The following is a 15,167-nucleotide window of genomic DNA, read 5'->3' as shown; positions in this document are numbered from 1 at the left end:
TGGCTTTATGATAAAGAGAAAGGCAAACCTCACACATCTTGTGCTTCTCAGAGAGAATATATGACATGGTGGACAGTGATTTTTCCAGGACTCCTGCTGAAGCTCCAGTGGTGCTTTTCACCTGTCGGATTGCTCTGGCAAGCTTTTCCAGCCTTAGAGTGTCTGGTTGAGTGGATCTGGGATAAGGCCTGAGGACTGGCTGAGACTGCTGGTCTGGGGACTGTAATCAGAACCACTGGTCTATTATAACTGATTTTCCCTATAGAGACACTAAAATGGGTAACCCGAGAAGTAGACACATTTCTTTTTCTTCCCTCTCTCTCTTCTCTCAAAGGTTAGCAAAATATAATTGAAGAGACTTTGAATTCAAGCTTGCTTGGAGTTTCTGTTGAGGAAGTACAGAAAAAGAAACTGAGTTGCTAGCAGGCCAGCCTGTCCGTTTCCTAGTGTAGACATTCGGGCCTTCATTGCTGACTTACTCAAGGGTATTTAGTTTTGTAATGCCAGAACCAAATGCAGAACAGGCTTCTCACTGCTATACATCCATTGTACCTTTTACTATATAACTTCCGCTCTTTCTTTTAGGCATTCTTCAAGCAAAATAATGTACCCCAGGAAAGTCGCTTTAATCTGAAGAAAAATGTGGAAGAAGAGTATAGGAAGTGGAAGTCAATGACTGATGAAAATGAAATTATTACCCAGTTCTCTGTGCAAGGCTTCCCTCCTCTGTTCCTTTGTCTGCTCTGGAAGATGCTCCTGGAAACAGATCATATAAGTCAGATTGGCTATAGGTAAGCTGGCAGCCTAGGTCTGTTTCCAGTCTGTTTACAAACAGTGTTATCCATATTAAAAGAGTTTAATTCTCACTCTTTGTCTTGTAGAGTATTAGAGAGAATTGGGGCCAGGGCCTTGGTAGCCCATGTGAGAACATTTGCAGATTTCTTGGTGTATGAGTTCTCTACATCAGCAGGAGGCCAGCAACTCAATAAGTGCATTGAAATTCTTAATGACATGGTATGGAAGTATAACATTGTTACGTTGGACAGATTAATTCTCTGCCTGGTAAGAATAAATAAGTTCCTAAGCCTTCTTATCATCCTTTGGTCAAACTGTGTGAGTTTGAGACCTTGTGCTGATTTCCTCAATTTGGCTTCAAAGAATTTAATGGCTTTATGCTGCATTCTGGCCTTCTTTGGTTTTTTGAGACAGGGTTTCTCTGTGTAGCTTTGTGCGTTTCCTGGAACTCACTTGGTAGCCCAAGCTGGCCTCGAACTCACAGAGATCCGCCTGGCTCTGCCTCCCAAGTGCTGGGATTAAAGGCGTGCGCCACCACCGCCCGGCTTCTGGCCTTCTTAAAGAAAAAAAAAAAAAATTTCTGAATTCTTCGCTCAGTACATATTCAGTATTTAGTATTATATTCACAAAGGTACAAAAGTGAATAAAATAGATTTTTTTGGCCTTGTGATGCTTTGAAATACAAATGGTTGATTCTCAGAGGCTCCCACTGGGGTCAGGAAGTAGTAAAAAGCCATTGCATTTCTTTGTAGCATGTAGCTAATGTAACCATTCCCTTCGGTAGCCGGAATTCTGACTGTTTCCCATTTATACCCAGTGTCCTCCAGTGCTCCTTTTGCTCCTGCCCGTTAGTGTGTTTCAAGCAAAGTTGTTGTTTTTTCTTTTAAGGTTTATTTATTTTTTTATTTTTATGAGTGTTTTGCCTACATTTGTGCCTGGGCACCACATGTGTGCAATGCCCATGGAGCCCTGAAGAGGATATCAGATCCCATGGAACTTGAGTTACCAAAAGTTCTAAGGAGCCATGTAGGTGCTGGATATTGAACCTGCATCCTCTGGAAGAGCAGCCAGTGTTCCTAACCTCTGAGCCATCTCTCCAGCCCTTTGGGCAAAATTTTAAGAAAAGACTGAATTAGACTGGAAAATTACACCCCTTTAAAAATGCAGTAGTGACTGGGTACATTGGCACATGCCTGTAATACCAGCAGATGCAGGGGATTGTCACAAGTTCAAGGCCAGGTTAGTCTACATTGAGAGCTCAAGGCCAGCCAGAGCATTATGGTAATATTTGCAGTGGCTTAGTTCATTAGCATTGACCTCTTTCTGTGGAGCATAAACACACAGGTAGTTGTAGTGTAGTAGGGAGACTGAGGTAAGTTTATCAATCAAAGATAAGGTATGATGGAGGGAAAATATTGTCAGAGAGCAGCGAGCATCACACTACCTCAGTGACAGCACATTATCAAGGAAAGATTTACTTTAAGGTGAGCATTCCTAGCAAAAGGCAGAGTGAACCATAAACAGGCCAGAAAGGGACAAATAACCTTTAGGAATACTGAAAAATTGGTTTGTGGTAGACTAGACACTTAAGAAAATTCTAATAATATTGAGATTTTTGCCGTCTTAAAATTTAGCCTCCCAAGTGGCAGGACCATGCTTTTGGACAGATAGGACAATTTCACTTAATTTTTCTGTTTATTTCCAAAGGCCATGCGTAGTCATGAAGGAAATGAAGCCCAGGTTTGTTATTTCATAATTCAGTTGCTGCTGCTCAAACCAAATGACTTCAGAAACCGAGTGAGTGATTTCGTGAAGGAGAACTCCCCAGAGCACTGGCTCCAGAATGACTGGCACACCAAGCATATGAACTACCATAAGGTACTGGCTCTAACTGTTGTTCTGGGCTCTGCAAAGCAGCTGTGGAGGGGTCGGCAGATTTCCTCGTGGTTCTGTTGTTTCCTTTATGGTCAGTATGGAAGCAAATTAGCTGTAAAGTTATGCTAATGAATGGGAATAAATTGTAACTGCACTTTTCACAGACATGGTTACATATAAAATGGAGAAAGCTATAGTAAAATTAATATAGTGTTTATCCTGGGGAAGCTGGGGTATCACTGATTTGGGGAGCATATGCTTAGCATATACCGGTTCCCAGCACCAAAAAAATCAAAGATTGCTGTATTTTTTTTAATTAATATTTATAGCTGAGTGGTAGTGGCACATGCCTTTAATCCCAGCACTGGAGAGTCAGAGGCAGGTAGATCTCTGAGTTCGAGGCCAGCCTGGTTTCCAGAGCCAGATCCAGGACAACCAGGGCTACACAGAGAAATTCTGTCTTGAAAAACAAAAAGATTAATATTTTCAGTTTTTATGTAGCTATTTAAGCAAGCTTTTCCAAGATACTCTAAATATCTGTTTCCTCACCCACAGAAATATCCAGAGAAGCTGTATTTCGAAGGCCTGGCAGAACAGGTTGACCCTCCTGTACCAATCCAGTCCCCTTATCTGCCCATCTACTTTGGAAATGTGTGTCTCCGGTTCCTTCCGGTGTTTGATATAGTAATCCACAGATTTTTAGAGTTACTTCCAGTATCCAAATCACTGGAGACCCTCCTGGATCACCTGGGGGGCTTATATAAATTCCATGGTGAGTTGGTTTATGTTTTAATTCCATCTGGTACCTTTATGAACAACCAGGCTGGGCACTGCCATGTGGGAACAGTGGTTCTGCAGGTTGTAAAGTGTTCAAAGAGAAGTGCTGTGAAATGATGTCATAAAGATATCGTAAGATACACAGCGTAAAAATGAAATTCAGAGCAGGGTGATTTTACTATAAACAAGATGTATTTTGGTAGGCTTCTGAGTTCCAGTTTGAACTTCTGATTGTCAGTGATTTGTTTGAGTGGGAGGGATGAAAAATATATGAGTCAGAAGGGTTTTTTTGGGGGGGAAAACCCTGGTGGTAGAAAAAAAAGGGCATATTTGAAGGAAAATTGCTTCATTGGACTGAGTTAAGAATGTTTACCTAGGCGCTTCAAAATAAGGCTGGAAAAGGAAATATACCTGAGTGCATGGTCACATTAAATGGCAGTTTGGGTTTTATAACCTAGAGATGGTGTTCATTGGAAGTCACTGAGTGAGATAGAAGCCTGGGAACCAGTATTTTAGAAAGGTGAGGTGTGGTGCACAGCGCATCTCAGGAGGATGTCCTTTCAAGGCTACCTCAAAGAGCTGGTGTGTATTAACCTCTCAGAAGCCACAGACTGAAAGCAAAAGAGCCAGGAACACGGCTCACTTGGCTGGTGCTTGCTTGGGAGACCATTGAAACTCTGGCCTTAAGACTGGAAACTGGAGCGTGATGCAGGCATAACACCAGTGTGAAAGGCTTGGGGTAGCCACTGTGAGAAAAGGTTTCCAGTGGTAGTTGTTAGTCCTTGATCTACGGAATCTTCCTTGAAAGCAGAAGTATATAACTATGCTGAGGAAGTGTCAGGTTCAAGGAGGAATGTCTGTAAGAACAGCGCTCTTTGGATATGGGAATGTGGTGTATAATGCGTATACAGTAAAAGTCCCACTGTGTCTCCATAGCTGCCTGCAGTCTCTGAGCAAGCAGTGTTGCAGATGCTTAGGTTCCCTTCCTCCCTGAGATGCTGTTCTAGTTTCGTGCTCTTTGCCTTCTTTGTTGTTTGATTACAAATGCAGTGCAGTATTCTGTACCAGATTCTTTCTCCCATTGTCTGCATTAAGGTTGACTCTTTTTTTTTTTTTTTTTTTTTTTTTTTGAGACAGAATTTCTCTGTGTAGCTGTGGAGCCTGTCCTGGAACTCACTCTGTAGCCCAGGCAAGGTTGACTCTTAGTGTCAGTACATAACGACCTGCCTCTTACTGTGATCATTTCCCATTCCTTTGTTTATGACTGTCTTAACAGTTTCTAACCTTTTACAATGGGAACAGGACCGTAGATGACATTTTTGCTTTCTGTCATTTTTACACAATAAATTTACAGAGGTGAAATTGTTCACTCAGAATAATGACCATTCTTAAATACTGTGTATATTATTAGGAATCTTTTGACTGACTTGGGATTAAAGTACTTATTGTATGCAGTTGTCCAGCATGTGAAGCAATGTCATAATCTTCTTAGTTGTTTGTATGTAGTGTTGAAAACACCCGGTTCACTTTTTACACTTGTCAATAACGTGATAAACATGGTGACCTGTTTTCTTCTTGGCAGACCGACCAGTGACTTATCTGTATAATACTTTGCACTATTATGAAATGTGCCTGAGAAACCGTGACCATCTCAAACGAAAACTTGTCCATGCAATCATTGGCTCCCTCAAAGATAACCGGCCACAGGGCTGGTGTCTCAGTGACACTTACTTGAAGCATGCTATGAATGCACGTGAGGACAACCCTTGGGTTCCAGAGGACTCCTACTATTGCAAGCTGATTGGCCGGCTGGTAGACAATATCCTTTCTTCTGTCATATTTCTTCCTGACTCTCTAGAAATAGCAGTGTTTTAGCTTGTGAGAACTGTTTTTAAGGTACTGCTTTTATGTATTTCAAAACCTCATTTTCGATTTTTTTTTCTTTGAAACAGATCCTCTGTGTTGCTCAGGCTGATCTCAAACTCCATGCCTTGAGCAATCTTCCTGCCTCAGCTCCCCCAGGAACTAAGACTGAGTGGACACCACTGCACCCACCTTCAGTTCTTCTGATGTGTGTGTGTGTGTGTGTTTATTTGTTTTGAGACAAAGTCTAATTAGTCATGGCTGGCCTGGAACTTACTGTGTACACCAGGCTGGCTTTAGACTCATGGATCTGCCTCTGAAATGCTGAGGTTTAAAGTGGTCTTGATGATTATGTTATCTCTTTAAAATTTTTGAAATCTTTAATTGTATCATCATAGTAGATAGGAAGGAATTTTCTCTGTTGCTACTCAAACTTAAGAACAGACTGTATAGACATTTGTTTCAAAGTAGGAAATCCTACTTCTATATTAGTGTACTATGTCTTAGAGTGCAGGTGTGTAGACAGAGTTTTTCTCTGTCCCAGCAGTCACTCCCAGATAACTACACAGCGACTTATTATTACTTATAAATGCTCAGCTGATAGCTTAGGCTTGTCTCCAGCCAGCTCTTACAACTTAAATTCACCCATTTCTATTAATCTATGTGCTGCCCAAGGCTCGTTTACCTCATCTATGAGCTTCCCATGTTGCTTCTCAGTGTCTGGCTCACAACTCTGGAGATTCCACCCTTTTTCTTTCCAGCATTCCTCTTCCCCAAAAATCCTGCCTGGCTGTCAGCACATCAGCCTTTTATTAAGCAGTGAGAGTAATATATATTCATATTGTACAAAAAGATTGTTCCACATCACAGACGTCTGTTTGCTCTTGGAGAGCATTCGTCATGTTGCTCTAAGTGAATCCTTTAGACCCAGGTGTAGTGGTACATACCCCTAATCCTGGCACTTGGGAGGCAGAGGAGGGAAGATTTCTAAAAGATCAAGGCCAGCCTGGGCTACATAGCAAGACCATACCTCAATCATTGAATTAAATAATTATTAAATCCTTGAGTACTTTCAAAGCATACTGCTGCTAATAGACAGTAGTTAAACTTTGAACTACATAGCTGTTGTGTTGATGTTTTTATTTCTTCAGTTTGATTTCATGTGTACAGTTATCAGCAAATCCACATAACGTGTCTGCATACCATACCAGTGTTGTTTTCATAAACAAGGGAATATATTCCCTAAGATAGAAGGATTACACATTTTAAAAATAATTTTTGTGTGAAATTGTCCTATAGCTATAAAAGAAATAGGCTGAGGAAGCCTGGGGCCACCCTGATCCTGTCTCCTCTGGTATAAAGTCTGTTTTAAGAGTCACTTGTAAGAGTGACTGCTTGTGTTTTGTCGTTATTGCTCAATGTACTTCAGTCATGCCGAGTACTTATCTTGTTTAATTTGTGTTTATCCTTTTATGTATTAATTGCAGTTAAATAACTTCTTGACAGCTCATAATCAGATAAGTTGTTAATCAAATGAGATGCTTACATTTGAAGCATTGTGAAATTTGTGAACATTCTATAAATGTGTCATTAATCTCAGAATAGTCAAATTGTTTTTGCCTTAATTGTTTGCACCCATGGCTGGCAAGTCTCCTGGGCCCTTCCCAAACTGTGACTGGAGATTCAATGAGTTCCCCAACCCTGCTGCCCATGCTCTGCATGTCACTTGTGTGGAACTCATGGCCTTGGCAGTTCCAGGCAAAGATGTTGGGAATGCCCTTCTAAATGTCGTCCTGAAAAGGTCTGTGTCCTTTCATGTAGTAAGAGTCATTTGATTATTGAAGCTGTTACTGTCAGACAGACCTGTGCTCCAAATTGAGCACTGTGCATAATACTCATCTTTTGGTTCCCAGTCTCATCTTCGTGGTGTACATGTAAGAGAGTGAATGCTGGTCAGATTTAGAAGATCAAGGTTTGTTCACACTGATGCCTCTCATCACCTGCTTGAGAATTCATTTAGGACTGATGGTAATTTGTCACTAATATGTCTCTACAGATCACCAGGAACGGGGGATAGTGCTTGGTGTTGGAGCACTTGCTCAGCAAGTGCTAGACAGTGGGTTAAATCCCCAGCTACACCCCCAACCCCCACAAAAAGAAAGTCTTTAAAAATCAGCAAAGAGTAAGGAATAATGACTGGGAGAAAGTATAAGTGAGTTCAAATAGTCTTTCGTTAAACACAACTGTTGTTAAAGGACACACACACACACAGAGAACTTATTTTGTATGTATTCATTTTTCAGTTAAATGGCCATTGTTTGAAGTTGATCAGTTGTGAATCTTCTTAATCACATTTGTTTTCAAAACAAGGTCCTTGGGCAGTCATCACAGAATGTTTTAGTAGTTTACATTTTTTTCTGTCTGCTTGCAGTCAGCCCTTGGTGCCAAGAGAGAACATTACAGCATGGATGAACGCAATTGGTTTGATCATCACTGCCCTCCCAGTAAGTTCCTGGCTGTGGTTCATACCTCGTGATACAGTGGAGCTCACTGTTGTCACGGTTGTCGTCCAAACAAACAGATGTATACAGGGTGAACCTACACTGGGCTGCCACGCGAGTCAGTGAACCGGTTTGTTCTTCGGTCTCTCATACCTTTGTAGCTCAGCTGGCGGAGTGCCTGCCTAACATGCGTGAAGCCCTGGGTTTGAGAACCAGCAGCACAGAAACTTGGTGTGGTGGCACACACCCATAGTCCCAGCACTGGGGAGGTAGAGGCAGGGAGATTGAAGTTTCCAAGTCATCCACAGCTCCAGCTTCAGTTTGAGGCTAGCCTGGGCTACCTGAGACCCTGTCTCAACACATACACACAGTTACAATCACTATTACTATTCTTTTGCCGTTCTGCTTCAGTTCTGAATGTATCTACTAGACTTAGCAATCTCTGCCAGTACCAGCCCACCTGTCCAGCCTTTATTTCTATCTCATACTCTGATCTGTTTGCGGCCAATTAACATGTTATGTATCCAGCCATTCCTCCTCACACTGTGCTCACTGAGAAATGTTTTAGGTCTAGTATGTTAGTAAGTAAGACATTGTGCCAAAGGTCCCCTTCTTCCATCATCTGCTAGCTTCTCCAGCACATGTGAAGTCTCCCTTCTCCGACCTCCTCGTTGTCTCTCGAGCTTTGAATAGTGTTGATTAGTACCATGCTCTCTACTTTGGGGTAGCTCTGTGAATCCGTATTTTGTTTACATGCTTTCAGAATATAAGTACCAGACTTGTCTGTATAGTAAATATTGGTAAAGTCAGTTTACTGCATAGTAAATATCAGACACTAAATAATACACTGGGAAGGTGCAAGTCAACCTTGTTCCCAGGTCAGGCTGATCAGTGCAAAGCCACTCAGCTCTGCTTCACAATATCCATTCACAGACACAAGCCAGAGAAATGGAAAGCTTTAGTGGATGTGAAAGCTTAGTAGCATATAAACTTTGAGGTCAAATAACTGGATACATGCTGTTTTTTTTTTTTTAATCTGACTGGCCTCTGCTTCTAAAGGAACCATACTGGATTGTCCTTCATGACCGGATCGTGAGTGTCATCAGCAGCCCCAGCCTGACGACAGAGACAGAATGGGTCGGCTATCCGTTCCGCCTCTTCGACTTCACCGCCTGTCATCAGTCCTACTCCGAGATGAGCTGCAGCTATACGTTAGCGCTCGCTCACGCGGTGTGGCACCATTCCAGCATTGGGCAGCTCTCTCTCATCCCAAAGTAAGAGCTGGTGTTTCTCAGGAAATGTGGCAGCTTTGCTTTCCTAAGTCTCCGTACAGGTGGAGTGCGTTTCTCATTCGTGAGAACTGCAGAGTAAAGGTGTCTCAGATAGTGGAAGCCCTGGTTAATCAGAAAGCCTCTTTTAGTTCAGAATTGTTTGCTTTCATTTCTTCTATGTGTGAGTAGGAACATCTGCTGTCTCATTTTCCACGGTGGTTTCAAGAGGCTTATTCAGATCTATGCCTTCCCTGGAGTGTAACACAAAAATTGCCTTTGGAACTGAAGAACTGGCCTCAGTCTATTTTCAGAGTCTTTTTGTTGATTATAAAATGCTATCAATTAGATCTAAACTTCAGGAGAATGGCATTTCCTAAACTCTCTTTACCTTTTAGATAACTCACCTGTCGTTTAATGCCCGCACTTTAAGGATTATCTTTCCATCTGAAGTGATTTCTTTCAGTGATCAATCAACTGAAAATAAGAGCCAGTGAGACATGCAAGATTAATTGGAAGTATTATTGTTACCAGGATAGGGAGATGGCTCAGACTGTAAGAGTGTGTGCTGTGCACACATGAAGACCTGAGTTCAAATCCCCAGAGCACAAACACAAAACCAGACATGGCTCCACATAAGCCTGCCAGCCCAGCTCCAGCTTCAGTGACAGACCCATCTACAGGAATAAGGGCGCGTGACTGAGCAGAGACCTGATGTCCTCTGGTCTCTGCACACTCAGGCATGTGTACTCACAGACATACACATATCACACCCACATACATGTGTGGTGGTATTGTGTTCCCCAAAATATTGTGCACCCTAATAAACTTATCTGGGGTCAGAGACAGAACAGCCACTAGATAGACATAGAGGCCAGAAAATGGTGGCACTCACACCTTTAATCCTAGCATTGCAGAGACAGAAATCCCTCTGGATCTCTGTGAATTCAAGGCCACATTGGAAACAGCCAGGCATGGTGACACACGCCTTTAATCCCAGAAAGCGAGCCTTTAATCCCAGGGAGTGATGGTAGAAAGCAGAAAGGTATATAAGGCGTGAGGACCAGAAACTAGAAGCATTTGGCTGCTTAAGCTTTTAGATGGTTAAGCTTCAGGCTTTCGAGCAGCAGTTCAGCTGAGAGCTATTGGGATGAGGACACAGAGGCTTCCATTCTGAGGAAACAAGATCAGCTGAGAAGTTGGCCAGGTGAGGTTAGCTGTGGCTTGTTCTGTCTCTCTGATCTTACAGTGTTCAACCCAATACCTGGCTCAGGTTTGATTTTATTAATAAGACTCTCTAAGATTCATGCTACATACATGTACACAAAAAGCAATAATATTGTTACCAAAATTAAATGGAACTTTTAAGAAAAATGATAAAGATATGCTTTTCAGTCTTCTTAAATTCTTTTATAACTAGTATATTAGCATAATTCGAAGAATCAGTTGACTTATCTTCGTAAGAGGTTTTTATTTTTATCTTCCGCCTTCAGGTTCCTCACTGAAGTGCTTCTCCCTGTAGTGAAGACTGAGTTCCAGTTGCTGTATGTGTATCATCTCGTAGGGCCATTTTTACAAAGATTCCAGCAGGAGAGAACCCGGTGCATGATCGAGGTAAAGTCTCACCTGGCCTAGTGCAAGTCTGAAAGATGTGTTTCTGGACCAGTGTTTTTCACAGGGGAGGTCAGGCACGAGGAGTGACATCAGTGTCATAGGGTCTGGGAGCCATATTGGGGGGTTAATGTACCTGTAGAAGTTTGGTTTCCAGTGCATTGAGCTGGAGATGGCAGGGGCAGTTCGCTGTTATTAAGGAGGAAGTCAGAGTTCAAGTTAAGGGCACAGAAATGCATTTGAGAATTTACAATGTCATTTGAAGTCATGAGACTGGATGAAGTCAAGCATTTCTAAGAAAATAAGCAAGAAGAGAATTTTAAAATCTCTAGCTATCACAGGGACTGGAGAGATAGTTCACTGGTTAAGAGCACTTACTGCTTCTGCTGAGGACCTAGATTCGATCCCCAAAACCTACATGGCTGCTCACAACCACCTGTAATTCTAGTTTCAGGGTATCGGACTTCCTCCTCTGGCATCTTGAGTATCAGGTATGCACATGGTGCACATATATACACATAAAATAGACAAATCTTTTTTTAATTAGCTAGCAAATGGAACTAGGAGGTACACTAGAAGCCTAAGCATCCCTGGAGTGCATTTATTCCAGAGATATTATCTAGAAAGGAGATCCTATTTCTTACTTGTAAGAGATACTAAATTGTAAAGAGGACTTCCTGGTAGGCCATTCTGTAGCACTGGGCTTCCACCCTGAGTGCAGGCTTTCTGTAGCTCCAGGTGCATAGAGATGCATGACCCCAGCCTGTTCTCTGCACATGTGCCGTCTTGTGTACCAGTGTGGGAGACCAGATGTGTTCTGTTGAATAATTTCATCATTTTAGTCATTTAAATAACCTGACATTATTTTTTTTGTATAGATTGGTGTAGCATTTTATGACATGCTGTTGAATGTAGACCAGTGCAGCACACACTTAAATTACATGGACCCCATCTGTGACTTCCTGTATCATATGAAGTATATGTTTACTGGTGACAGTGTAAAAGAGCAAGTAAGTTAATTTTTTTTTTTTTACTTTTTAATGATGTTTGACCTATCAAACTTGAATACATAGTGATAAACATTTTTGTTTGAGTGAGTATTTTAGTTTGAGTTTATTTTTGTGAGGTACCTCTTAAGGCCAGAAGATAACATTATTCTAGATACAGTGATAAAAAAAATGATCTCTTTGACTTTTCACTGTGATGTTTGAAACAAAACATCTGAAAAAACCCTAAGGCATGAGTGGGCAGTAGTCTCATTCAGTGGTCATCTCACATGGGGAAAGCAGTGTGGTGTGGCCAGGAAGACCCCAGAGGGCGTGTGTTCTTAGTGAAGGACGCTCCCTTCCCCCACTGATTAGGGTGGACTCTGGAACATTGAACACACAGTGGCACAGCTAGAAGTCAAGCCAGGCTGGTCAAGAGATTGGCGTATGGAGAGTTTCTGAAGAACATGAGGATTCTTAACCTGAATAACGAAGTCCCAGGGAAATGTTCCCCACCATTTGGAAGGTTTCCGTCTGGAGTGGTAGATTTGTTCAGTATCACATGACACAGCCTAAGGTCTGTGGATAATGATATGGATATGGAATTGGAAGGGATACACACAGACTCAGCATATGAAGAGGCACTTCCTACTAGAGGTAGCTGAAAGTGGGACAAACCTCCTTGGTCATGCATGTGTTTCCCATGTGTAAGAAACCGCCTGAGCCGTTTTGGGGTGGCAGTGTGGCAGATAGGTGACGTACACCCCTTTCTTCTCAATACTCGATGGCTGTTCCCCTCCCTTTCCTGTGGGGCAGTTATCATGTTGAGTGCTGTTGGATTTCTCTCCTAATTAGCTCTGTGAACAGTACAGAGAAGTGGGTTTCGTTGTAGCATCTCCACGCTTGCATGTATGTTCTTGAGCATGTCTGTCAGAGAGGAAGGTAATCGCTGTGTCAGCGTGTGCATGCCGGTCTACATTCCTCACTTGGAGCTGAGACCAGGATGGCCTGGGCTACTGTATGCTTTCGCGGCATTGTTGGAGTTAATAATCTCCCTCGGAAGGAGGGAGGGAGGGAGGAAGGAAGGAAGGAATTTCTTTTAGTGTCTGCTTCTGTTAAGAGACAAAAAAGTGGGAGAACTGATAAGTGCTTTTTAAAACCAAAATGTATTCTTTATATTTGGACTTAAACTTTGACAAGGGAACAAAGCAAAAAGAAGCATTGCTGGCAACCTGATCTTTCCTCCTAAGATCAAAGAACAGTAAAGCTAAGAAGCTGGGAGACTGGTGCATTTGTCTCCTTAAAATACTTCCGGAGTGTGTCTGATACCGTGGAGGCTCTGATGCTTCCATCTAATGTGTGTGATGAATCCAAGTATAAAATCAAGAAAATAGCTTTGGAGATAAATGTTACAAATGTTAGTTATCCAAAAAACTTTAAAATCTAAGTATTCTTCCTGCTTCTGCTAGCATAACATTTGGGAAGGATAACCAAGTTGTTGGATGTGTACAGCTTCTAATGGGAACAGTTCTAGTTGTGGATAGCAGGATGGATAACTGGGCGGGCAGATGGCTGGTAAGTTCTTGAGGTGCATGCATAGACAGATAGGCATATACACACCTCATGTACATATACGTTGTGTGTGGCTGGGAGACTACATATGCTTGCTTGTATAAGAAAAAATTGTATCGGTTTTGTAAAACTTCCTGAAGGGACTCTGGCCAGCTCAAGGGTGGCCAGCATGGCTCTGGCAGGCCTTGCCCTCTCTGCATTCCCACTGCCTTGCTAAAAGCCATTAGATTACATTCCTAAAGCTAGCCGCCAAGGTCTGTTCCCTTATTTGGCCACTTCCTCCCTCCTCCTGAGACTGACCACCAAGATCCAGCAATCAGAAGCCCCCTTTGGTTCACCTAGTTAACATGCCCAGTTAAAATTAAACATCGCCATTTTCCTGTGTGCCCTGTCTGTCTCCTCTATCCAGAGGCGGTCCTTTGTCCCTGTGGGACAAATAACCATACCCCCCTTCCCTTGCTCTCTTCCCTTTCTCCCTCGTCCTCTGTCTCCTGTCTTTGTCTCTTATTCCATGTCCTTCTCCTTCTGAGGTAAATCTCCTTTGTGCTGAGAACTTGGCCTTGGGGGCTAACACTTCCTTTTTCTTCTTGTCTGCCAGCCCCCTTGTATGTAATGTACTGTTGAAAACTGGAAGTCACTTCTGTAAATGTGAAGCTATTTGTGTGCTTTTTTCTTAATTGTATTCTTGTTTCTTAGGTAGAGAAGATTATCTGTAATTTAAAGCCAGCTTTAAAGCTTCGTCTCCGATTCATCACACACATTAGCAAGATGGAGCCAGCGGTGCCTCCCCAAGCCCTAAACAGCGGGTCTCCAGCGCCTCAGTCCAATCAGGTGCCAACATCTCTACCAGTAACTCAGTGAAAGCCGAGACGCCGTGGTGAAGAATGCATCTGCCTGCGAAAGTGGACTCACGTCTTCTAAATCTGAACACAGCGCACTGTGCTGATGGGACAGAAGCAGCCGCATGTTCAGATTGGTTTATTCTGATTCAAATACTGGATCTCTTGACACCCTCGGAGTTCCTTCTCCCTGTCTGTATTTCGTCTCTAAGAGATTAAGTAAGCTACATGTTGTTCATATTCATAAGTGTGTTCAAAGTCCCTAGGAACAGGGGCTTTCTATAATTAAGTGGCTTTTACCAGGCACTCTCAGATTTCTTGTTTCAGCCACTTTTTAAATTATTGTAAGGGACATCTTCACATTTCGTACACGTTATCTTAAAGACATAACACATGTCAAATGGTCATTACAAACCCTTTTATACAAATGTCCTCTGTTACGTCTTTAGAGCCTTTTTATTAATGAAAAGGCCTATGTTTACAGGAACAAACGAGGTTTCATACTCTTTTTTAACTGGCTGTAAAATTTAACTATAAATTTTAAGTTTGCAAATATTTCCAAATAGAAGATGTAAAGTTTCTACCAAAGTATAGAAGGGTTTTGCCTTTGCACTGAACTTTCTGTATAAAATGAGTTAGAAACCTTGTAAGAAAATAACATGAGATGTATAAATTTAAATAAAGCCATGCTCAAATGTTTGATTCCCTGATCTATTTTTGAAATACATTGTGTGCCTTTCCAGATTCATACTCATCTGGCAAATGATAACATTCTTTAAATTTTCTGAATTTTTATAACTTCCCAAATTTTAAATGTAGTGCACATTTTGGTTCTTTGAGGTTTGTTGATTTTTGAGGTGCTAACTTAAAGGGAAATGGCATTTTGAAAACCTTGAAAGCCAGTAAAGTCGAATCAATTATATGATACCTTTAATGACCTAATATGAGCACCCGCTGCTTGGAGACTAAGACAGCCTTTGTGGCTGCACTACAGATGTTAACATCATCACCTGGGAATCTTGAGTTATTCTTTGTAAAAAATTAGGATGATAAATTTAGTTGGCTACATGTCATATTCTT

The 15,167-nt window shown here is 41.9% G+C and overlaps 1 protein-coding gene across 2 annotated transcripts in view; it reads left to right on the top strand.

Moving 5' to 3' along the window:
* Med23 (mediator complex subunit 23) overlaps nt 1–14,786 on the top strand; it is a 46,199-nt gene extending 31,413 nt beyond the window's left edge. For both annotated transcript variants that reach the window (XM_059272641.1, XM_059272640.1), the window contains 11 exons: nt 586–791; nt 882–1,062; nt 2,503–2,673; nt 3,226–3,442; nt 5,030–5,266; nt 6,946–7,111; nt 7,742–7,814; nt 8,871–9,085; nt 10,573–10,693; nt 11,569–11,700; nt 13,945–14,786. In XM_059272641.1, the coding sequence (XP_059128624.1) occupies nt 586–791; nt 882–1,062; nt 2,503–2,673; nt 3,226–3,442; nt 5,030–5,266; nt 6,946–7,111; nt 7,742–7,814; nt 8,871–9,085; nt 10,573–10,693; nt 11,569–11,700; nt 13,945–14,109 (1,884 nt within the window). In that variant the 3' untranslated portion in view covers nt 14,110–14,786. The remainder of the gene's footprint in view (nt 1–585; nt 792–881; nt 1,063–2,502; nt 2,674–3,225; nt 3,443–5,029; nt 5,267–6,945; nt 7,112–7,741; nt 7,815–8,870; nt 9,086–10,572; nt 10,694–11,568; nt 11,701–13,944) is intronic.
* Nucleotides 14,787–15,167: the final 381 nt, after the last annotated feature.

Source organism: Peromyscus eremicus, chromosome 8b, assembly GCF_949786415.1.
Source record: "Peromyscus eremicus chromosome 8b, PerEre_H2_v1, whole genome shotgun sequence".
Lineage (NCBI taxonomy): Eukaryota > Metazoa > Chordata > Mammalia > Rodentia > Cricetidae > Peromyscus > Peromyscus eremicus.
The sequence above is the reverse complement of the archived record's forward strand: the minus strand, read 5'-3'. Positions and strand labels throughout refer to the sequence as shown.